General features: G+C 34.9%; 1 protein-coding gene across 1 annotated transcript; it reads right to left on the bottom strand.

Moving 5' to 3' along the window:
• Positions 1–3,514: 3,514 nt before the first annotated feature.
• Positions 3,515–4,345, bottom strand: LOC131079646 (phospholipase A1-Igamma3, chloroplastic-like). The gene has a single exon (XM_058017653.2). It carries the CDS (start codon positions 4,343–4,345, stop codon positions 3,515–3,517), a length of 831 nt encoding a protein of 276 aa, XP_057873636.2.
• Positions 4,346–25,693: the final 21,348 nt, after the last annotated feature.

A 25,693-nucleotide genomic window follows, 5' to 3' on the forward strand; every position in this document is an offset into this window, starting at 1 on the left:
CAATAGACAATTCAATTGGCTCCATCTCATAGGACCACACACAACACCTTAATCCCACATCCCATTGATGTGATCAACAACTAGATGTCACCTCATCATCCAACTCAAAGAGTGGATTTTAGAAAGTCAAATTAGTAGTCATAACAAACAATGGGCTATCAATAAACATAAAAGTTATTACCCCTTTCTAATTCAAACCAATCATCCTAAAGTCCAAAATTTGAACATGTCAAATTAGGACTCTACTTGAAGCTAAAGTCTTCTTGGATTTATTCAAGATCTTCAATCACCTACTTGAGTTCCTTTGCCCTTTCTTTCTTTTCCTACTCCGTGAACTGTTCAATAACAACAAGCTAATATTTTGCTTCTAGAGGAATCGTTTGTGTATTCTCCAAGGCCTCCTTACTATCCTTAAGGTACAAGGTGAGCTTATTAACTTCATCTTATTTAATTTTCAATGAATTAGGAAAAGCTTCAGTAATTTTTATCATTTCATATCTCTAAAAGTAATTGTAACCATATTTGATGGATTGTAAAGCTTCTTTTACCACTCACAAATTTGCAAGAATAAATTTACCTTCCATCCCCAAATGTCTTCTCTAAATTAGGTCCTTTGAATAGATGACTTCCACGATCTTGTGAGTGTCATCAAAATAGAATAAGGGTACCGCAATTATATCCTCAGTGACCTTCAACGAATTCTTTAGACTATGTGTCTCAAAACTAGGATCTTGAAAAGAATTTTCTAATTGGTCCTCCAAATTAGCCACCTTAATGTCATACTCTTTACATAGTTTAGGCTCACAAGTTAGAACAATCCCTTGGTCAAAATAAAATTCATCAACTACTGCAATATTCTTAGCTTCAATTTATAATGTAATATTTAATTTTATTTATCGATTGGACCAAATATGTGATTGAGCATCCAAACCTCTTGACATGTGAAACATCACTTCTCTTTTTACTTCTATCTATTTTTGTGGGATCTTGTATGTTGTAAACCAAAAGAAATCACTTCCTGTTTTGTCAACTAGTTTTTAAGCTTCTCAATTTTTTACTCTACTAATTTTTATGAGAACTCACGAGCTATATGTGAGACATCTTGTTCCTTTCTAAAAATGGCTAAAAATTAAAATTGTACCTTCTTACAGATATCATCATCTTCATTTGAAATCAAGCAAAAAATAGTTAACATGGATGCCTTAACATTTTATGCATGATGTTTTTTTATTTTGGTAAAGAATCATTGGAACATTCAAAGAATTAAATTATTGCACTTGAGATCAATAAAAATAGCAAATGATCTCACGTTATCCATAACTTTTAAACTTTGAGCCCTCTTATCAAAAGAAGGGCTTTTGGTGCAACACAACCCATGAAATCCTTTAATAATAATCTATAAAATCATCATCATTATATCATTATTATATAGTGTTATATGAATTGTAATCCTTAAGAACTCATTGACACAAGAGGCAACTTCAAGTCTTAATCCTCATGAGGATGTTCCATAAGCTTCCGTTGAACCAATTCAACATCCTGCAATATAATTGTTCTACCTTAGACAAACATAATTCCAATTACATCAACTTAATAAGAAAATTATCTAGAAATTGGAGACTCCAACTTTATTCCAATCATTAAGAGCCAAATTTCCACTTTTCTTTCTATAATTTCATAGGTTGGAAACACTTCATCGAATCATTGAAATATTTTGATAAGTGACCCACAATCTAATTTTCTTTAGATGCAATAATATACCAAGTTTGAATTTTTTCCAAAATGTCATGCAACTCAAGAAACTTTAATAGATGGTAGTCTCCCAACAGGTTGACAAGACCACTAGCTCTAATACCTATGTAAGATACCACCTCAAATGTAGCAACTCTTTTTTTTAATTTTCCCCAATTTTAGAGAATCATCATTAAGACAAATATTTTGCATGTATTTTATGGAAGAGTTTTCATATTGAGGTATTTGGTGATATTTTGTTGATTAGAAAGCAACATATACGTTGTTAATGAACTTCTTTCATGAGTACTTTATTTTGATATGTTTGTCTCCATATTTGTAACATATTGTATCATTTAGTAAAAAAACATCATATTTTCTAGTTCATATTGTATCATTCAGTATGTTTGTTAAAAAGAAAGGTGTCACTCTAATGGATTACAAGCAACTCTAGAATCAGACTGCCTAACTATATTTTCTACTGATATCCTATCTCATAAGGAGGAAATTGAGGATGAACTCTTGGTTTAGGTGTAGGAGAGGTTATAGTCAGGCAAAGGGCAGCAATTTTCCTTCAATCTCAATGGAAGATTAGTGCATTTATATGCTTTTATATTGCCATCTAAATGACTCTATTTTTTGGGTATTTTTCAAATTAGTTTTTGGGTGCTATAAGGTTCCATTTTTTAGTGCCATAGGATGTAATCATATGTAATCATAGAATATGGCTGTTAAGGAATTCTTTTTGGCTAATGTGAAGATTGTGGACAGGTTCGCCACGAGCTAGGTATACATAGTTATTGAATCTTTTTATGCAGTTTTATTTCTCTTCATATGGAAGTCTTCGTGTCTTGAATATGATAGGGTATGGGATGCCATCATATGGCTGCAAGGAATATTTCTAGTCTATTAGTATTTTTTAGTGTGTATATTATAGTGTATTTGGATATTTTTATAAAAATTTAATATATATGCAATAATAATTTATCTATGTAATCCAGCAATTGTAGCTACAAATAGTCATAGTTAATAGAGGCCTTAATGCTATTAGAATATTGCATATTTTATATATAGTTTTGAAACATTATTTGCATGGAACTCATTTAATGTTGGTTTTGTTAATTGAACGTCATAGGCCTACACATTGTGTACATCTAAACAAGGTGTTTTTGCTTTATCTATTAGGTCAGGGCAGCTAAGTGAAATATTACTCATAAATCTTGAATGCAACTTCTAGGAAGTTAATTCCAATTGATTGATGGGCATGGATCACTTGATAGTGTAGTGTAGTCCATTGCTTACAAATACAATTTCACACTCACTTTGGACCCACTGTGGACGTTATGTTCAGTTCATGTATGATTGTGCTTAGTTTCAGGAATGTTTTTGAAAACTAGGTGCAATCCGCTACTCATGAGCGTTGTTCGCGTCTAAATTGTGCGCAGTTTGAGTTGTTGTTGAATAGTAGCTCTCGTGTCTCACAAATTTGTTCCAATCGCTCTATGAGTCCTTCAAAGGTGAAATCTAAATTCATATTTCTCGCGCAATAAATCACAGCTCTTATTAACCAGAGCATGATCTCTTCCACTCCAAGAAAACGGCTGCTTACTTCCAACGTACCCGTCCAGTAAATGCAAGTAAAGCTCTAAATTATGAAAGTAGGCAAGATTACGGGTGTGCTGAATGAATGGAGAATTGTTGTGTAAAGGAAGCTCGACGCCAACATGAAAGTATGTCCACGGAAGCCAATGCAGCAATTTGCTGAGGCATCCCACGTTCTCGTTCATAAAACTCCGGGCACTTTGGGAACCAGGTCACGCTTGTTCACAAACCTCAGCACTTTCACTCCATTCTCCTCCACCCGTTTAGCAAACGCAAGATTTCCCACCCGGGGAGAGGCAAAAGCGAAGACGGTGACGGGAATTTGATGAAAATTATGCTTGGTGCAAAGCATTTGTTTGATATCATAAGCGCTCAAGGTTGCAAGAGCAGCTCCTAAGCTGTGTCCCGTAAATGTTATGCTTAAATTGTCCATCTCTTTTTCATAAACTTGAATCAATCGTTCTATCTCTGAGACTAGCAAATCTCTGGTGCTGATGTTCACACTGGCTCCTGCAGCGCCTTGACGGTGACGGACAGTTGAAGTATCGCAGCTCAGGAATCCTCTCTCAATTAGTACTCCATCCGCGAAATGATGCTCTTGGTCTTTGCCTGTCCTCTTGCGTCTATAGGATAATCTTGTAGGTACAAGAATATCTCTCAGGTCTTCTATCCATTCTTCAGCAGTCTGAGTTCCTCTCCTTGCAATCACTATGTCTCGTCGTCCAAGCCTTCTTATCTCATTTGGATCCGTGCAAACTGCAATAGAACCCAACCAAACACCTTGGTCTTTTGGTTTCTCACCAAAAACCTGATTTAACAGATTAGTATTGGCGTAAACATATTTAGTGACTTGGTAGCCACTTTCAGACATGCCCATCTTATTGAACAGATCTCTTTTACTGTGATAACATGTGCCGTAGTTTTTGGAGTAGCTTTTGCCATCAAATGCGTCGTTACAAAGCTGTGCCAAATTCCCATATCTGAGAGCTTCAGCTTTCAAATTAGGAACCATGGGATCAAGCTAACCAATCCAATTATGGGCACCTTGTATATCTCTCCATACGTCACATAGCTGAGGCTGCGTTGACTTAGTTTGGGAACTGGGTAATAATACAGCATTATCTTCAAGCTGGGGCAATGGAAATACGGCCATTGATTGACTGATAGAAATTAAGGAATCAATCAAATAATTGTGTCTGATTTCTGGGATGTCAAACAATGATCGGCCAGACAAAGCGTTCGAGGATGAATACAAGGTTTAAGACGAGCACCTTATAAATAGAAAATCACGCACTACAATAGCAGACAAAGTAGAATTTCAATCTTCCAACCTGAACTTCTTCTTGTTGACGAGAATTAGGCATATAAGGCTTTGACTTCCCTTGTTCTTCCCGCGTTGTTGTTTTCAAACCTAACGTTCAGACACTAGATTAATACTATACTATTTATTCAAAGACTATTATCAGAAGGTGTCAAGCTCCCCCACACAGATTGCAATATATTTTTTCAGCCGCCTTCACATCATTTATCTCGTGAATTTCCATCGCCACACTCAGATTGTCTGGCCAGGGGTTCCTAACTTTCAAATTAGCAAAACCCATGACAGCTATTTCTTTGTATCAATGCAAACTGCGCACTTTCTAACATTTTAATATTTAAAAGGAAAGATCATAAATTTGTGTGTTAAGATATTGTTTAGGTATAAAACTGGTATCAAAAAGTTTGACAGGGATTTCCTAATTTTCTTGAATGTAAAAGTGAACATTTTTCAAAGGGGCATTTGTAACTTGTGTAAGAACAAGCTATAAATAAACCGACAGAAATGTTGTTTATGTCAAGGTGTGGAAAGTAATAAAGGATGGATTTGGATCATGCATGGTTTTAGGATAGACACATCTCATATGACACATGATATAAAAAGATCCTTTTCGCTCCATTTTATCTAGGTTGATGTCAAATTTTGTGGTTTTATATGTTGAAATCACATATTTTGACTGTGGTGTTTTATGTTTTAAAAAACATGTCTATGTTTGGATATCTATGTTTACATTTATTGATGAAGTATTTGAGATAGTTATAAGAGAACTCCATTATTTCAGTTTTATATCTTCCTACACATCTATTATTCGTTAACCCAACTCCAGATTAGGATTTTCTAAAAAATGTGAAAAAATATCTAGCTGATTCAAGTCAAGTGTTAACCTTGTATCATTTGTCACTTCCTTTATAATTTTTAAAATCTTTGTGAGCTTCAAATCTCATGTCCTTGTGTATATAAACTAGTTTGGAGGGCTAAAATTGCAACAAGTTTTACATAGTGGGTCCAAGAATTTGCTAATTTATACGAAATTGATTGACAGTTGTTAGAAAATCAATCAAACATTGTGGCTCACCTTGAATTGTAAATAATATGGCAACTATATCTAACAAGTAGAAGTGTAGATCCATTAGGGATTTGTATTGACTTTATGGAATGATTGTATTTTTTTCTCAATGTATCCTTTTGCTTGTGAAATCCAATAGAGAGGTCTATTTTAAAATCGATTTGTTGATCGAAGGTCATCTCGAAACTTGCCATACTTAATACTTGCAAATGTGGTTGCAACTTTAGATTTCCATCACTGATCATCTTGATTGCATTTTCAATCAAATAATTCATTTATGTGGGATTGTAAATTATTCTTATAAAACTTGAAATACATATGAAAACGAGTACACCATGAATGTAAACTATAAAACTTTACCTTATGAAGTAGACATTGCAAATGAAGTTGAAACAATAATACCTATTTAACCATGTATAATAAATGTTGAAGATACAACATAGTTGTTCGAAGATGAATTAATTTTTTGAAGTTTAATACATTTAGATAGGCTATACATATTTTTTGAATAATACATGTCAATTTTTTTGTTTCGATGTTTTAAAACAAGATAATGTCTTATGAAAGTTTACACTCTACATAATTAGAAATAATGAATGGTGGTGACTAAAAAGGGATACAAAATATGAACAATATTCTATATGATTTGTAAAATGCCAATAATCTAAAAATAACATTTATTTTTACAAACATAAATATAAATGTGAATTAGAATGAGTGAATTCAAGATTTTTAGTTATTACTAAGATAAAAAATTGTAATGAATTTATGTAAAATGGTAATAATTATTGCTATAAATATGTAGTTCCTATTATTGGTGTAGTTATGAATGATTAAAGCAAGATAGGTGTGAACCTCTTACATAGCCACTATAAAGAAACTACCTAAAGCCAGAGGACCAGAGGAGGTCATACGGGCCCCACTAGGTGGGGTTGAAGCCAAATGAAACTTATAAAGTCTTAGAATTAAACCCTGGTGAAGAGGGTGAGTGTTCTTGGAAACCACTGACTGAAATTAGGAGGAGCAAAGCCATATTTTTTTTTTAATTTAGCTCCTATTATTGGTGTAGTAAAAATATTAGTTAGAACTTTTATCATGTGTCAACAATTTTAAGTAATTCAAATGAAATGAGGGATGTAATTTGCTATTAATTAATTATTCCTAGGAGGTATGATTACTTGTAAATACATCTATCACTAATTGTTGGAGAACAGTAATAGAAATTTAAAATAGGAAGCAACTCAAGAAAATAAACATAAACTTGAAATATAAAACACAAATTTATTATATTTTATTTATGTAACCCAACAATTGTAGCTACAACTATTCATACTAAATAGAAACCTTAAAACTATTTGAATATTATATAATATATACATAGTTTGAAACAAAAGTTTGTTACATGTTATTCAAGTAATTCTTAAACACGAGTTCAATGTAAGGAGAACTTCCTTTTCCATACTACTCATTACTGTGAATTTCTCATAGGAAAGTGTAATTTAGGTAACCAAATTTTCATATGTTGTACGTAAATCATTTAGTCTTGCTTCCATCAATTGAAGTTCACAAGCCTACACATTGTGTATATCTAAACAAGCTTTTTTTCTTTTTTTTTAATTAGGTCAAGGCAAATAAGTGAAACATTACTCATAAAATATTGAATGCTTAATTTACTCATTCAATTGATTGATGGGGATGAGTCATTTGATAGTGTAGTGTAGTAAATTGTACACCTTTTTTCCCACTCACATTACACCCACTTTGGTGGTTATGTCTAGTTAATCCCTTTCTCATGACCTCTCTTCTAGCCTACATTTTTTTCTAAAAGAGTGTCTAGAGCCCCTTTCCTATGACTATAGCACCAAATGGACTTGTCCAAGCATTTTGGCCCCAAATTTTGAATTACAACAACCATCTTTGTAAGTACTGGTAAAGTGCTCCTTGATGTTGTCCCTCCTTGAAAGTTAATCTAAAAAGGTGTAAGCAACATATGTATACAACCTACATATTCTATCAATCCTATAAGCACAAATTCAACAATTGAGTACAGGTCTACAATTAATGAGTCAAACATTCAAGTATACATCTTTGTTTCAACAGTCATGATCAATTTTACATGTTCCTATATCATGAAAGCATCCATTAACACCAACAAAGAAACACTAGTCCTTGTGTGAGACTTCAACACAAAGGTTTCATATTGAAGGTAACATTTATTATTTGAAGCATTTCCATAAATGTTTCAACCTCTGTGCCCTCCAACTGTGTCCAACGCTTTGTGGCTGACTTTGAGAGAGATAGATATTCTCTCTCCTATTTCCAAATCTAAGATACAATGTTGATTTCGATTTTTGTATCTTGTTGTTTATATTGAAAGTTATGAATTTCCTATCATTTAATTTGGATCTTGCATATTCACATCAAATCACATAAAAAAATAGGGAAAAATCCACCAAAGTGTTTAGCTCTTCTTTAAGAATTAAGTAGAACCTTGTTCATTATTCATAGCTCCAACTCAAAAACATTTATTCATTCTTCAAGAAACTAATAATCTTGGAACCTCTTGAGGATTACTTAGAGGGATCCCAGTTCTATCTAAGGAAATCTAAGCAAAACAAGTTCACTCCGGAGTCACTCAAGTTGGTCCTCCTAATGCGTATTAATCAAGATTGCATGGATGCACTAAACCTAATGGGGGTGGTGAAATTAACCAAGAAAAATTTTAAGACATGTGCAAACTTTGTAGGAACTAATCCAAGTCTACCTTGAGGAAAAATAAGAGCTCTAAGTTGTTTCCCATCAATAAGACACCTAATTATGTCTCTAGGGTGGAATTGAGCAACATCCTTTCCGATATGAAAGAAGACATCATTAGTCATTAGGCCACTCAAATAGACACTCTTCACATAAAAAATAAACAAGAAGAGTTAGATAATTCTCTCACAGAGTATTGCCCTAATTGTAGACATAAAAAGTCCAATTATAAGTGCAAAAGATTGTCACCATCTTTGAAGAGAAGATTACTCGACTTGAGTTCCAAGTAGTAGAGGATGATGATGGACAAGTATTCTATATAGATCAACATAGGCCATGGCAGGGAAAAAAAAAAAAAGGGTATGCACCACCAGATGCATTGTCATATAATGTTGCAAATTAGAAATACCAGCCCTAGAATACCATACCCAATCAACAATGGTAAGGTAATGCATCAAAATGGATGGCACAACAAGGAATATAGCCACCTCAATCTCAATTCCATAATTATAATCAATGGTAGACTTCTCAAAGCCCATGGTCTCAAAAATGACATGGGAACTAACCTTGACAACAATCCAATACTTTCTACCTACGACAATTTAGCAACCCATACCTCAACCACCTACACTCATTCCTAATACACTTCTTCAATAACCAAATATTATGTCTAATAAAAAAATACCTACCCTTGCATAACCATGAGCACCACAATTTCCTGCTCAATTTGCACCCAATCTTAACAATAGGGCTATCTAACAAGCTTACACTAACAAGCCAATACAATATTCAACCTATATGGTTATGGTTGAAATTAGTGATGTTCATATTTATTTAGGCAAGAATCTTCTTGGTCCCACATCTCCACACATTATAGTTATCCATTGAAGAACCAATAGTAGACATCACTAATAATGAACCGTCTGAATAGACTGTGTTAGAACCCTTAAAATCCTTAAAAAGAATTTTGATTTTATACTGCACTTTAATTTTTACTCTTCAAGCCACCACCTTAGTTAGTAATTCCCATCATTTCTCCTAAGTGTCTCTATTTACCTCACTCGCCACGTCCTCTAGGCCCAGATATTGCTTTGTCATTAATTATCACAATCCTGCAGGACCCTTGTGTTATCACATTAAGTGGTTAGTGATATGGCGACAAGAAGATAAAAGTTTATAAGGTTGTCGCAATATTGTAGAAAGGGTGAAGTGTTAAGATAAACATGTTATGATACAATGCTGAAAGGTTATGTGACAAGGTTATCACAATATCGCAGATAAGTTACAAACACCAAGGTAAAGATGTTGTGATACAATGATGAAAGGTTAAGTGACAAGGTTATTGCAATATCGTAGATAAGGTACAAACACCAAGGTAAATATGTTGTGATGCAACGATGAAAGGTTAAGTAACAAGGTTATCGCAATATCATAGATAAGGTGCAAACAACAAAGTAAGGATGTTGCGATATGATGATAGCCAGAAGTAAAGTCATTGCCAAAGCGTAGGGTGTTAGCAGTTAAGAAAAGGTGATATTGCAATATAGCGATAAAAGTAAACTCATGTATCGCAATACCATGGGAAGAAAATACATGATAGAAAGAAGGGTTGCAGTGACGTGGTGACTATTCTAGTACCGCAACTCCACAACAATAAAAGGAGTCATCAAGGCTATGCCTTCAATGTGGCGATAAGTCGATAATTGAGCTTAGTTGGAAGTGACGTCAACGTGTCATAGCTCTCCATTTTTTAAAAGGTGGTGAGTTTTTAATTCCATATAATGGCACCAATGAATTAAATGAGAAATGACCCTCACAAATGACCACTAAAAACTAAATTATTTCTTGCAAAATTCATTAAGAACTTGAAGATTGAATGGTGTGAGCTATGTGACGAAGGGAAAAGGATCAAGGTCATCAGCGAATTCACAAGTAAGTACTCGATTGTCCCTATTCTTTCTTGAGTAGTGAATTTTATTAAAAGTCTAGCTGAATTTGAAGTAGAATATAAAGACAAAAAATCCTAAGAAGGGTGAAGGGTCTAAAATAGGTGAGAGTTCCAAAAAGGGGAAGGGTTCTGAGGAAAAATACCGACCATATGACCCTCTTGACAAAAGGAGGCCACTCCAAAAATCCCTGTTAGATGCATCGCTAGGGTCAGAAGACACTAGAGCTCAAAATTTCTTTAAGGATGGCATGGAAGTTTGCAAAGATGCTCTAATTCCCATAACTGGTAGAGATTTATTGTAGTATTTTCATAAAAACCGTGATTAGAAAATCCTAGTGTCAAACCCTTGGACTTTGGATGTAGCTAAGTTGATTATGCCAAATGTTTTCATTGATATTGAGTTAATTGAAGTGCTAGCTGAAAACTATCACCCTATGACTCGGATGGTGAGAATGCCTAGTGGGGAACCATTGTTGGTGTAGCATCCTAAATTGTACTCCCTTATAATTTTGTTCATATTTGGACCCTCACCTTAGCGTTCATGCTCTAAGGGCTAAATAGGACTTGATTATGCTCTTTCTTTACATATTTATCATCAATTTCACTTTACACATCACCTTGCCCTTGTATTTTGGTGCCTAGTTGGGTAGGACCAGGGTGCCACACCTTGGTCCCCTCTTAGGACCAGGGTGCCATGCCCTAGTCCTCCCAATTAGGACCCAACTTTGGGCCTCTTAATGGTCATGTAATATGAGTGGGAAAACCATCTTTGTGTTAGCTCATGTTATAAAATTAATTTTTATTTCGATGACCAAGTATAAATAGAGGTCTACCCCTCTCTTTTTGACAATCCACACACATGAAATTCAATCTGACATCAAGTAAGAAAGCATTCAAGTTCAAGCAAGCAAGCAATTCATCCTCTTTCAAGTATTAGAGTAGAGATAAAAGTTAATATTCAAACATTGGAGTTGACATTCATGTTCTATGTTATTGAAGACTTCATTAAACCCTAATTCCATGTAAAGACAAACAAAACTTCACAAGGAGGTATATCATTTGTTTTCAATCATTATTTAGCACCTCCCTCAAAAGGAGAACATTTTTCTTTCTATAATTTAATCAGATTTCATTTCTATTTCATGGTTAATTCAAAACTTGAGGTTTGACCTAAGGCAAATCCTTATTCCCAAACATTTTCCCTTTCCTAGTGTGCACAGGAACAGGTATGGAGTTACGATCTCCAAGATAAGTTTTGTTTACAAAGACAAATCAATCCCCCATTGGAGTGCAAAAAGTGTGGAGGACCAGAGCAACCGTCACATCGGTCCCAAAAAATTAGGAGCTCCTTTTAGGAACAGGTCCGAATCCTCTTATAGTCCTCAAATCCAAGTTCATGGCTCAAGCTGACAACTGTAGCTTACTGTTTATGCATTTTTACATCAATTCCAACACATTTGCTCTAATTTAGCAAATTCAATAAATCAATTCAACTCAAGGGAAAGAAGGGGTACATTCCAAACCCCATAGAATTATATCAATATTCAAACCTCTTAGGTTTATATATATCTAATTCTTACCTCTCCCCAATGTGTTGGTTCCTAAGTAAAAATTACTGGTTTTCATACATCTAATGGTGGAAACCCTAATTCTTCACCACCAAATTTTGGTGAACCTAACTCCTTACACCTGCAATTTTTATTTTTATTTTTAGATCTTAGTGTTTGTGCAATTTCAAATTTACATTTGCAAGTTTAAATTTTTTTTTGAATTTAAAAAATTTCAATGTTAAATTTGAAAACCCTAATTTTTAATTCTAAAATTGAGCTTGTGGGTTGTCTAATTTGGATTTAGCATTTAAGATTTGATTATTTATTTAATTTTGAATTCAAGATTTCCCTCCTAGATCTCATTTTCAAATTGAATTACATAAGTTTAGTGGTTGAATTCACAAAAAACCCTAATTTATAATTCTAATATTTAGCTTGTGGGTTGCATAAATTTTCAAATTAATTTTCACATTTGATTTGTATGAATGTTATGCTATGATCTAGATGGATTTCTCTTTCAAATTCACAGATCAAATTTCTTAATTAATTGATTAATCAATCATTTTCATAAAATTTGGTATTGTTTAATCATAATTTTCAAATTCAAATTCAAATTTCCCTTCTTTGTGCATAAGTTACTACTATTAGTCCTACCTATAATATTCTCACGAGAAGAAGTTGTAGAATTAAGGTTTCCCAAGGTTTAGTTATAAAAAATATGGAGCCTAATTTGGATAACTTGTTTCATGAGAATGTGGGTGGTTCTTCTATTCCAACAGTTGATGTTGTTTATCCCCATTCTTTACATAATTCTCATGATGAGGGTGAATCTCTAACTAGGGTTTTCATTGACCAATTGGAAAATATTGAGAATGAATTTAAAAATCTTCAACAATGGATGGGTCAACAATACCCAAAAAGTGAGGCTATCCCATTCATTGAAGGATTAAAAAGAATGGTTCAAAGTGATAAAATTGGCATTGATTTGTTGCATGGCCTTGCTCATATTGTTGACACTAATATCATGCCTTTGAAAATTTGTGTTGAAGCCCTTGGTTACACTCAACCCCCTAGTCAAGTTAATCATTATATAATTCATATGACTATATCTATGACTAGTGTGCCTACTTTCACATCCAACAACATGGCTACTTCCACACAAAATTTTATTCCTGCACATGTTAGTCAAGGGGAAAATATTGTTAATCAAAACTCATTCATCCCTCCTTCTATGAGTCTTCCATTTGTTACCCAGTCATCTCCCATACCTACGTATTATACTATTCCACCTCCTTATTCTCAACCTCCTTAATTTAACAATTTCACTCCTCCATCCTAATCAAACATGTCCAATTATAAACCATCCACTGAAGCAATGATTAATATCCTAGCTCAAATAGTGTCATCCTTGTAACAACAAATAGCTTCCATGAACCAATCAAAGTATAATGTGCCCTCATCTGATGTAGCTAGCGAGCCCATTATCTAATGATATTGTTCGTGTTGTCTTGCCTAAGCATGTGGAAGTCCATTAATTGGAGCTTTATAATGGAAAAGGTGATCCTATGACTCATGCGAAAACATTTGAAACTTTGTGTAGTGATTTTGCCTATGATCAAATACTTTTGGCTAAATTGTTTACTAGAACATTTAGAGATAAATCTTTGCAATGGCATTTTTCTTTACCTCCTTATTCATTTATATCATGTTTTAACAATCGTCTAATGCTTTCATTTAACAATTTCAAAATAATATTGGTCCTAAGATTACTTTGACTGATTTAATGCATTGTAAGCAAGGTGTTAAAGAAAAAGTGGTTGATTTTATTGGTAAATATAAGCATTTGTATTCTCAAATTTCTTATCCTATTCTTGACCAAGATGTTCAAAGAATTTTTTATTTCTAATTTTCAAAAGGACATTACGGACAAGCTTCTCTTTTTCTAGTTTACTTACTTTACATAGTTGTGCACAGTATTTCATAACTAATAAACACCTAAAATTGTCCTGTCATAATTAAATAAATATTTCTATTCATTTAATTATTTTATCTAATCCTTCTATTAATTAAATAGATTTTTATTTATTTAATTAATTCTCTTATCCTTATCTAAGCCTTTTCCTTATTTAAATAAATATTATTTATATTTAAATTATCCTTTCTCCTAAATTAAATAAATATTTTATTTATTTAATTGGTCCCTCTTCTTCTATTAATTAAATAAATATTTATTTATTTAATTAATTCATTATATTTTTCCCTCCATCATCCATGTCATTTATCTCTTAAATATTATACCTACCCCCCTTCATATTTTATTATTTTTCCTACCTAACCTTTAATCCTAGCCGACCATTTATTCTTTCACCTCTTGATATTATCCCTCCTTTTTTTAAAAGTGTCTTCTATATAAGAGGATTCTTTTATCCTTTCAATCCTAATCCTAATGCATCTATCAAGCCTTCAAGCAATCAAGCGACTTCACAACCACAATCCATTCTTTGTTGAGCTCTTGTGCACATACAAAATATAAGAGCAAATATATCAAACAAGATCAATGGATATAGGAGACAATGGAGATTAAACCCTACTTGGCATGTGAATGGTATTATTGTTTCATTTATTGATTTGTATGTTATTAGGTTTCTTCATTGGTGTATGGTGAATGCTTTATTGTAGAAATAGGGTTTTGTTGTGGTTGGACCTTTTATGGTTCTACAATAGTTTGTCATCATCATTTTTCATCATATACACTATCATTCCTAGGCCAAGAGTCGGGGTACCACAAATCCATTTCTTATCTTATTAAGGTGAATTACTACTACCCATCCCACCTAGAACAAATTCATTAGGTTATCACTTGACTACACAATAAACTCCCAATGAGCTATCCTGGTGGTCTAGACCCTGGGTAACTTGGTTGTCCAATCCTCATGACCCCAACCATTCACTTTTAAGCTCACTCCCCCTAATCATGCTCCTTGACCTTAGGGTAACAACATAAGCATGAAATGACCAAGGCCTCTCAATAAAACATAACCTGGTTGATAAAGGTCCTTAATCAGATAGTAATCAACAATACATGCATAACAAATGCCAAAGTACATGGCCTCATATAAAACATGAAATCACATGGTAGTCCAATATTCACAATATCACTTGAGTATATCCAAATAAGCCCTGATAAATAACAACAAGGCACAAAATATTTCGTAAAACCATTCAATAACATAAATACCCAATTATGATCAATAAGTCCATCCTATAACATCTTAGGGAACTCAGAAAAACCAAAAGACAATCTTTGGACTAACAAAATGCAAAACAAAAGGCCAAAAATGACATAGAAATCCAATATAATAATCTGGTGCATTTACAGACTAGATCAATGCATTCACTTAGACTGACAATGCATTCATAGAGTATTACAATGTATACAATTAGCAGAATAACACAATTAGATAATAGTTTAGTGCATATCATGAATAGATTAGCACATTTGCAAGATTTTGCAACGTATATACCCAGAGATACAACATATTTGCCTAGTGAAATGGTACATATATCACATAGTGCAATTTTTCCACCTAGAAGGGTATCACATATACAATATTAGATAGCGCATATACCCCTAATATAGTGCATATACTCTTCTAGCACTTTTGTCAACAATTCAGTGCACATAAGGTTATAGACACAGAAACAGAAAGATTAAATAGTGACTAAGGCATGAAATCATGCTTAAACCAAAAACATCTTTTGACATGAATATTCAAGGCATAAAATGGCCTTACACAAGCCCATGGTATCAAAATCATAGATCAAAATTCGAATAAAAAAAGATTGGCTCCTGACAAGCATACAAAAAATCTTCTCAGGCTCGAACTCCAGAATAACCAAAAGTTCCAAAACACAAGAGTGACATTCCCAGGTACTTTTAGAATGTAGAAGGAGACCAAATAATCAAGTTCCAAGGCTATAATACAAAAATCCAAACTACAAAAAAATCCAATGATTCAAATCTCATGACAAAATATTCAAAATCTCCAAGCAAACAAATCCACTAACTCAAGATTCATGACAACACTCAGCCACGAGAGTTTTTTTTTTCAAAAGCCAAAATCGCATACCAAGAAATAGTAATAATACAAAAATCTTATTAATTTTAATATCGAACATTTATTTAACACCCAATAATCTTTTCATTGGCATAGTGTAAAGAGTCCTTCCAAAATGAAAAATGACAATAGAAGTGATGGTCTAAGAAACCTTAAGAAGTGCAAAAACCCAACTAAATAAAAAATTCAAGCCATTCTCCCACAAAAAAATCAATTCGTAGAAAATAATTATCAGAACAATCACATTCTGATGATTCTCCAACCAAGAAACCCCACAACAATCTCAGAAATCCAAATAAATAGAAAATTATATCAAACTATGCAAATCCTCCAACCAATCAAAATAATTCATAATATTGTATTTCTTACCAACCATGCCAAATATCAAGGTAGAATAATATAAAATAATATTATTTAAACCTCCCAAATCTCATAGCCAATCATAAAATAGGGTACGTAAGATAGATAATTAAATAATAAATAAATAAATAAACCAAATGGGGAAATGGAAAAAAAATAATATCTGACAAGTAAAATATAAAGGCTTGATAAAATAAACCCAATAAATCAAAAGCCCAATTTTAAAATAATAAATCACAAAACAAATATAACTAAAAGATAATTCTCAGTAACTAAATCCATAAAACAGGTAAACTTGCGATTGAGATTCCTGATATAGTTATTGATCATAGCATCTCTTTAATGTCTTTTTCTTTGGTGGGGAAATTTGTTGGACCTCGACCTAATATTGAGGATGTTAGGTCCTTTGTTAAGAGAAAATGGAGAATCTCTACCTTGCCTAGAGGCTTTTTTGTTTTTTCTTTCTCATGCGGGGAAGATATGGAAGTTGCTTTAAGTGGTGGCCCCTGGATGTTTGGAAAATCCTCTCTTTCTATTAGAAAATGGTCTCCTAACATGGAACTCAACGATTCTTTCTTTGAATCTGCTCTGGTGTGGGTTAGATTGCCTGGGCTGCCGTTGGAATACTGGGTGGAGGATGTTTTCTCAGGTTTTGCTAACTCCTTTGGGGAGCTTGTTGCGATAGACCCAATGACAGCAACTCGCAAGAGATTGGTGTATGCGCACATCTGCGTCAACATATCACAGAATATGGACCTCCCAAGCACTATTGACATAAATTCCAAACTTGGGTTACTGGGACAATCCATAGAATTCGAATCTCTCCCCTTTGTTTGCTTCTCTTGTAAAAAAGCAAGTCACTAGGCTCAGGCTTGCCCCAACAACCCTAAAAAACCTGTGATGACAAATATTCATAAATAGGTATGGAAAGAAAAAAATAATAACAAAGACTGTAACAAGTTAGAAGAAAAAAGTGGAAACTCGGTTAATATATCTGAACACCTGGAAGTAGATAGCACTGACCCTCCTAAGAACCCCTCTTTGAAGGGGAATAAAAAGAATGAAACTAGGGAGTTTCAGATTAAAACAGGCAGTACCTTTGAGGCTCTACAGACATAGGCGAAGGAGAATGAAATCAGTGAAGAGACACTTGAAGATGGTGAGATTGAGAATATCACTGATTCTCATCCTGAGGCTTTTCAGGAACCTATATCAAAAAAAGATGAACACTGTTTAGAGGAGGAGTTTCAAGAACATGAAATAAAATTGGGAAGGAGTAACAAGTTTGGGTCGCCTTATTCCAAAACATAGGAGTCGATATGAATACCTCATCCCAGAAAAGAGAAGACCTATGGAGAAACATGCAAGATGAGTCTAGAGTAGAACAAGAAGAAAACACAACTGGAAATGGAAAGACAATTAAAACCAAGAAGGTAGGAGGCCTTAATGGAGTAAAAACCAGAACCAGATCTAAGGCTGATTTTGGGGCTTCAAGATCCCCACCAGGACGTAAAACTATGAAATAGCATAGGGACCAAGAGAGTAAGCAAAACATAGCTGATGGAAGGCAATGAACTATCAAGGAATCCTACCCTCAGGCTTCCAAATGAAGGTAATATCTTGGAACATCAGAGGCCTAAATGGTCTCAATAAATAGGATATATTAAGGAACCTCATTCAAGATCAAAATCTAGATATTATCCTAGTTCAGGAAACCAAAATGAGTAAAGAGAAAGTGGAGAAATTAAAGTTTTTCAAAAATGGAGGGGCTTGTGGCAGTAGCTCGAATGGAGCCTGTGGAGGGGTTGCTATATTCTTGAATAAAAGCACAACCTCTGGAGATATTATTGATGTTGATGGAAATATTTTATCCCTAAAAGCTAAAAGCATCATTGATGGTAAGGAATTTGTTATCACTAATATCTATGCCCCTAACTCCAAATCTGCTAGAAGTAAATTCTAGAATAAAATTCAGCATAAAAGAAATTCCTTCCCTCTGAATAGTTGGATTGTGATGGGAGATTTCAATATTCCTCTGCAAGACATTGAAAAATTTGGAGGTAGTCAAGCTCAACCAGACAATAGATCTGACTTGATGGACTATATTAATGACAATGCTCTCATTGATATGGATCTCAACGGGGCTTCCTACACTTGGTCTAACCGAAGGGATGGTGAAGATCTCATCCAGGTAAGACTTGATAGATCCCTTCTTACTAATGATTGGATTCTTTCTCATAGATGCTCCCTTTCTGTTATTAATAGAATTGGGTCAGACCATTATCCCATCTCTTTTGTTGCTAAGAATTTTAAGAATAATCAGAGATTCCCTTTTCGGTTCGAAAAGATGTGGACCTCCCACCCTAATCTTGAAAAATCTATTGCTAACTGGCGGAATCTTGATATTAATGGAACTACCATGTATAAAGTTGCCAAAAAACTTAAAAACATCAAAACCAACATTAAGACTTGGAACAAGAAGGTCTTTGGTGATATCTTTGATTCAAAGAAAAAACTAAAGGAGGAATTGGACCAGATACAAAATTCAATATAGAAAGAAGGCTACAAAAAGTATTCCAAAGCCATGGAAGATGATGTTCTAGTCAAAATCCACAACATTATTTCTAGGGAAGAAATCTATTGGAGGCAGAGATCTAGGGCTATATGGTTGAAGGCAGGGGACAGAAACACTAAATGTTTCCATATGACTTCTCTAAAACACAAGGCAGCGAATAGAATCACAAGACTGATTATTGAAAACAACACTCTACTTAATAAGGACGAAATCAGGGATGAAGCTGTCAGATTCTTCAATCAGCTCCTTACTAGTAACAAGGACATTGATCAGACCCACCAGCTCAATTTGGTCAATATTATTCCTAAGGTCATTAACCCTATTCAAAATAAGGCCCTTACTGCTATCCCATCTGCCGGAGAAATCAAAAAAGTTGTCTTTTCATTTCAAGGGGATAAAGCTCCGGGTCCTGATGGTTTCCCTATGTTTTTCTTCCAAGAATTCTTGCATATTGTGGGGGAAGACACGGTTAATGCGGTCAAAGAATTATTTGGATCTAGAAGAATCCTTAAGGTACTCAACTCCACTTTTATAGCCCTAATCCTGAAAGTTGCTGGGGTGGACTCTATGGGAAATTTTAGGCCAATTATCCTATGCAACTCTTTCTACAAAATCATATCCAAAGCTATGACCACTAGAATATTGGCAATGCTTCCCTTCATCATCTTTGAGGAGCAAAAATGTTTTGTTCCTGGTAGGCAGATTCTGGACTCAATTATTCTTGTTCATGATAACATTCATTCCTTCAGTGCTGCTAAAAAAGAAGGTTTCTTGATAAAGTTGGATTTAGCGAAGGCTTATGATAGAGTGGAGTGGGATGTTCTCTTCAAAATCATGGGGTCTTTTGGTTTTGATGAAAAGGTAACCAAAATAATCAGAGAGTTGATCACCACTCCTATGTTCTCTATTCTGATTAATGGATCTCCTACCATTTTTTTTAAAACTTCAAGAGGGCTCAGACAAGGAGATCCCATATCTCCTATCCTTTTTACCATATTGGCTGAAAGTATGAGTATACTGATTCACAATTTGAAACAAAGCAAAACTATCAAAGGTCTTCAACCTTCCTCCGCCAATGTTTTCTGCACTCATCAACAGTTTGTTGATGACACTATCCTCATGGGATATTCTTCTGTCAAGGAGGTCGATGCCTTCAAAACTGCTCTTAACTCCTATGCTTTGGCTACTAGTCAGCAAGTCAATTGGGACAAATTGGCTATGTACTTCCTGAATACTCTGGTCATAAGACAACAGAAAATTGCTAAAATTATTGGGTGCAAAGTGGAAATGCTCCCCTCCACCTATCTGGGTCTTCCCTTGGGGTTAGCTCCCCCAAATTCCTTCTGGAATATGCTTATTGATAAACTTAATAAAAGACTTGCTGGATGGAAAGGCTCAATGCTATCTTAGGTTGGGAAACTGCAGCTCCTTCAAGCTACTCTTCAAAATCTCCCAGTTTATGCCCTCAGCCTGTTTGGTATCCCGGCTAAATTTGCTGAAGCAATGGAAAGAATCTAGAAGAGATTTTTATGGTCAGGAGTGGAAGAAAAAAAGAGAATACCCTTGGTTTCTTGGGACAAAGTGTGTAGACCAAAGAACAAAGGGGGGTTGGGGATTAAAGCTCTAAAAAAACCTTTAACAAAGCTCTTCTTGCTAAACAATTATGGAGAGCCTATGATACTAAGAAAGATTGGAATCAAATTTGGTTTGACAAATACATTCAGAATCAAACTATCCAAGGGGACCTTAACTCTGAAGATATCCCTGTTGGATCCTTCATCTGGAATAGCATTACCAAATCCATAAAAGTGGCAAAAACTGGGGCTGGATGGGTCCTTGGAAAAGGTGACAGAATAAGGTTTTGGGAAGACCCCTGGATGAAGAATGAAGCTCTTTATGATCAAAACAATAGTCAAATTATTGAGGAGTGTAAAAGGAGGTTTGGGCTTATGGTGTGTGACTACTGGAAGGAGGACAAGTGGGTTAGGCTTGATGACATTCATTCTGGATTTTCCTCCCTCCAGAAGGAGTTGCTATCCTTTTCCCCTAACAAAGGCTATGGTGATGTATTTCTCTAGAAAAGTGATCCTAAAGGTGAATTTACAGTTGCCTCAGCCTATAAAAACACCTTTTCTCAAACCAGCAATCCCATTTGGAGTAAAGTTTGGAATAGCATTTTGATCCCTAAAGTCAACATTTTCTTTTGGCTTGCTTCTCGTGATAGTACCCTTACTCTTGACAATTTAATCCAAAGAGGTTTCAAATTCCCTAATACATGTGAGCTATGCCAGAAGGAGGGGGAATCAGTTGATCATCTCTTTTTTCACTGCTCCTTTACTTGGGATATTTGGTGCAAAATGTGGGAAAATAGAAAGTTAATTGGGTTATGAACAAGAGCATCAAGGATATTAGCTGGCAATGGAATTTTCCAACCAAATGCCAAATCATCAAGAACCTTTGGTCTTTGACCCTCCCCATGATTTGCTGGGGCATTTGGAAGGAAAGAAAAATATAGGATATTTAGGGAAGCTAAGTGTAGCACTCAGGTGGTGTTTGAAAAAATTTGCAAGGCTATAAAGGAGAACATCAACATTCCTCACAAGAATAATCAACAATGGTCTATTACTGATATGAATGATATGGAAAGAGACATCCTCATTGAATGGAACCTAATGCATAAGGTCTACAGATCGGAAAATAAGAATAGGAGAGATAACATTGTCTGGCGTTTTCCTGAATATGACTGGATAAAGGTTAATTTTGATGGGGCTACTAAAGGGAGCCCTGGAAAGGCTGGTGGAGGAGGAGTTATTAGAAATGCTCAAGGAATTTGCATTACTGCTTTTGCTTCTCCTTTTGGGGTCCAAAATAACCATGTGGTTGAAGCTCTAGCAATGCTAAAGAGCCTCTAGCTAGCGCAAGAATTCAAATTCAAAAAAATTTGGCTCGAAGGGGACTCTTCAAACATCATACAAGCCCTTAAAGGTACAAGTTATGTTTCCTAGAATATTACCAATTTAATTAAAAATGTTAAATATCTTCTAAATAACTATGTTAGCATTTGTATAACTCATACCTTTAGAGAGGGCAATAAGGTTGCAAATATCCTAGCCAATGAAGGGGTCAATTTGGAGAAGGATGTAAAATACATTGGAGAAACTCACATCAAAAGGGAGGTTGAAGAGCAATTATACTTTGATCGCATCAATGGGTCAAGTTAATCTCATGATTAATTTCTGGGGAACGATTTCCAAAGATAGATTTTGGGGGCGGATTAATTGTCAGATTATGAGTGTTTTTTGGCATCATTTCCAAGATCATATGTGTGCAAAAGATTATAGTAATAATAGTTGGGTTTGTGCAGCCATAAGCAGCAATTTCAAATCTATGAAAGATTCCTTACACAAGAATTCTTGAAATAACAAGTTTTCAGAGTTGTATCTGCGGATTGTGAACTGCAGCAGTGGGTATCTTTACTTGGAGCTCAGAATGGGTGGTAACCTAAACAAGAACGAGCCTCCAGGATGTGAAAATTGGAAGACTGAATGAAAGGTCTGGAGAAGGCTCCACAGACACGGCTTCACTGACTATATGGAAAAGCTTCAGGGAAGCATAAATTCTGTGTCTTATTGTTTTACTAAAAGCTGGAGTAACAATAGAGTCACCCTGTTTTGGGAGATTTGGCAAATCGATGAAAACATGATTGCAGAGGTCATGGGTCTCTAGATGGAGGGGACTAAATTCTACAGGGATCGGATGTATGCAGCTGAAGCTTTCAAAAGCTTCCCGAAGTCAGAGGATGAGAAGGGCAAGCTTGTGAAGAAGGCCAACATCTCCTACTACACTCCCCAGTAGGTAAAGCCTTTCTGGCAAAAAGTTCTTAGGGCTTTAATGGAGTATTTGACTATGGATGGCAGATTTACAAAAAATTATAACTATCATTTTGCTATTCTAAACCATTTCTGTCATGGGGCTAAAATATCCCTGCCCTTCTATTTAGCATCCTCTCTAAACGAGAGCCTTGCAGACCATGCCAAAAAGCCTAACTTTTACCCTTTAGCCCACCAGAGGCTCATTCTGCTAATATATGAACATCTTAAGGATAAGGCTAGGGCAACCAAGGATGATCCTTTGATCATTAATGCTCATATATCCGAGAGCTACAAAGACTCTGACTCGAATGGGGATCAGCCCAACACCCCTACCCACAAAAAAAGGAAAGTTGAAATAGAGCATGAGGAAAAGGAGGTGTATTGTGATGAAGAAGAGGAAAAGGATAAGGACATTGATTCTGAAATGGAGCAAAATAAGGATGAGAACTATGGTGAAGGGGAGGAAGGGGGTAATTCTGAAAACCCTCACTCTAACCCTAAGGGTTCAGAAAGAGAGAATGCTACTCTGAATCCTAAGGAGTATGACAACCCTAACTCTGAGGAAACTGAACAGGGCAAGGACTCTGCGAACACCATATTGGACACTACCCGTAACTGCACTCTGGAATTCTTTAATTTTCAGAAATGGGTTGTCGAAAACATCACCAGTATGCAGGGTGAGCAAAGGGAGCTAGAAGATAAGATTAATAAGCTGATTAAGATGTCTGACTCTGGGAAATAGAATGAGGATACGGAAAATAGTGAAGCTGAGGAGGAAATGGAGATGGAGGACTGGTTGGAGAAAGATCTGATCAAAGGGAACCTGAAACTTTTGGAGAATGTTATTAGAACTCTGAAAGAGCAGGTGGAGGAGGACAAAGACAATGTCAACACCTGGATCACTCGTAATGAGAAGGCTTTGAAAAGCCTTATGAACCACAGCCTCTAGGTCCTTAAAGTTTCTTCCCACAATATGAACACGTTGCTGGATCATTTGGAAAGGAAAAATCAGGACAAGAACCTAGTAATTATAGAAGATGCTCCAACTTCTAGCCCCACCCACCAGAACCCTAGGCAAAGATCTAGGCAGACCACTATTGGGAAGGACACCAAAATGAAAGAGAGTCAGCTTGGACAGGAAAAGAATGACCTGAGGGAAGTAGGCAAGGCGATGATGCTCTTGTTACAGAATGCTGAGGAAACTATGAAGAGTTTTTAATTAACTTGTAATGTTGGGCTTGGGGCCAATTTCTTGCTGGCCTCTTGCTGTCCCTTTCTCTGCTGCTAGTTTTTTTGCTGGTCTTTTGCAGCTGTCTTGTTTTGTTTCCTTCTTGAATATCTTTCGAATGTAATCGGGTTTCGGGTCCCTTAAAACCTATTTTTACTTAATCAAAAACTAAATCCATAATAAATAAATACAAGGGCTTACCAATAAAATAATTAAATCAAATGATATAAATGATCAAATAAATATTTAACCATAAAATAATAATAGTATTAAATCCCCAATTAAATATAAGTCCTCAATAAAAAAAATCACACATCAATATTTAAATATTAATACCATCTGTTAATTTAATTTAACATTATTAAACTGCATAAGCCAATTAATTAATTAATAATATAATCACAACTCCTCAAGACAACCCAAGATAGGGTAACATAAGACACCATGTGACACCACAAGAAAACCCTAGCCATGAAACTAAGACTGACAGGATACCAACTAAACCTAGAATGTAGAATGAGATTTCATGTCACCTCCAATCAACTTGCCATTGGGATAAAGACATGCTCAAACCTGTGAGGCAAGGTGGAGTTGATGTCTGGTACCTGGAAACCTGTCACCACTAAACTACACACAACAAAATATGTATAACATATAACATAAAATAATCAAACAAGTTAAAGGGAATTTCAACATCATATCATGCTCATAAATGAGTGGTATGACATCATCCCTAACACAACTAGAGTAGTAGACAATCATGACAATCAAGCACTATTATTATCATCATATCCAATATAACCATGAACTAAGGCTAGAAAATATCAAGATATCATCATATCACGATAAGAAAATATAAACCTCACATGAATAATGAGTGCATATAAATCTCCAAATATGAGTTCATCATCATAATAGTCCCAAACACATAATCATCCATATAAAACCATAATGTCAGTTGTCAATATACTATGTCTAACATCAATCATAAGTATCCAAATCATAGATAGGTCCATAAACATCTATCAAAAGTATCATAAATGAGTCTAAGCCAGTTTATCAATGCATAATAAGGAAAGATGAATCAAGGAGGGGCATTACATTTTTTATATTAAATAAATCTCTTTAAAGATAAAGTGAAGTTATGAAAGCAACATTTTTATTTTTCATCTAATTTCTACCTCTCACTGATACTTCTTTAGTCAATCATCTTGGTCTTCTTGGTCTCATGCTCTAGTACACAAAAACATGTGCATCCTACATTCACAACATGTTAGGCTATAGATGTATTGTAATCATCCATCCAATATATTTACAACATATAGCATAAACATATCATATAGTCACCATCCAATAGTTGCATCACACAAACACATATCATAAAATGTATCAGAGTAAAAAAATTAGGGTATCTATATCAAGCGGAGCTCACAGGCTTAGTATGAGGCAAAAAAGTGTCTACATTATTGTAACTGAAAAGGATCACCCAATTCCCTCTTGATCCTCCTATCCCCTCTCCTTTCTATAGGAATCTCCTCATATCATTAGTCATGTCTACCCTAACCTAGGTG

Source organism: Cryptomeria japonica, chromosome 10 (assembly GCF_030272615.1).
Source record: "Cryptomeria japonica chromosome 10, Sugi_1.0, whole genome shotgun sequence".
Lineage (NCBI taxonomy): Eukaryota > Viridiplantae > Streptophyta > Pinopsida > Cupressales > Cupressaceae > Cryptomeria > Cryptomeria japonica.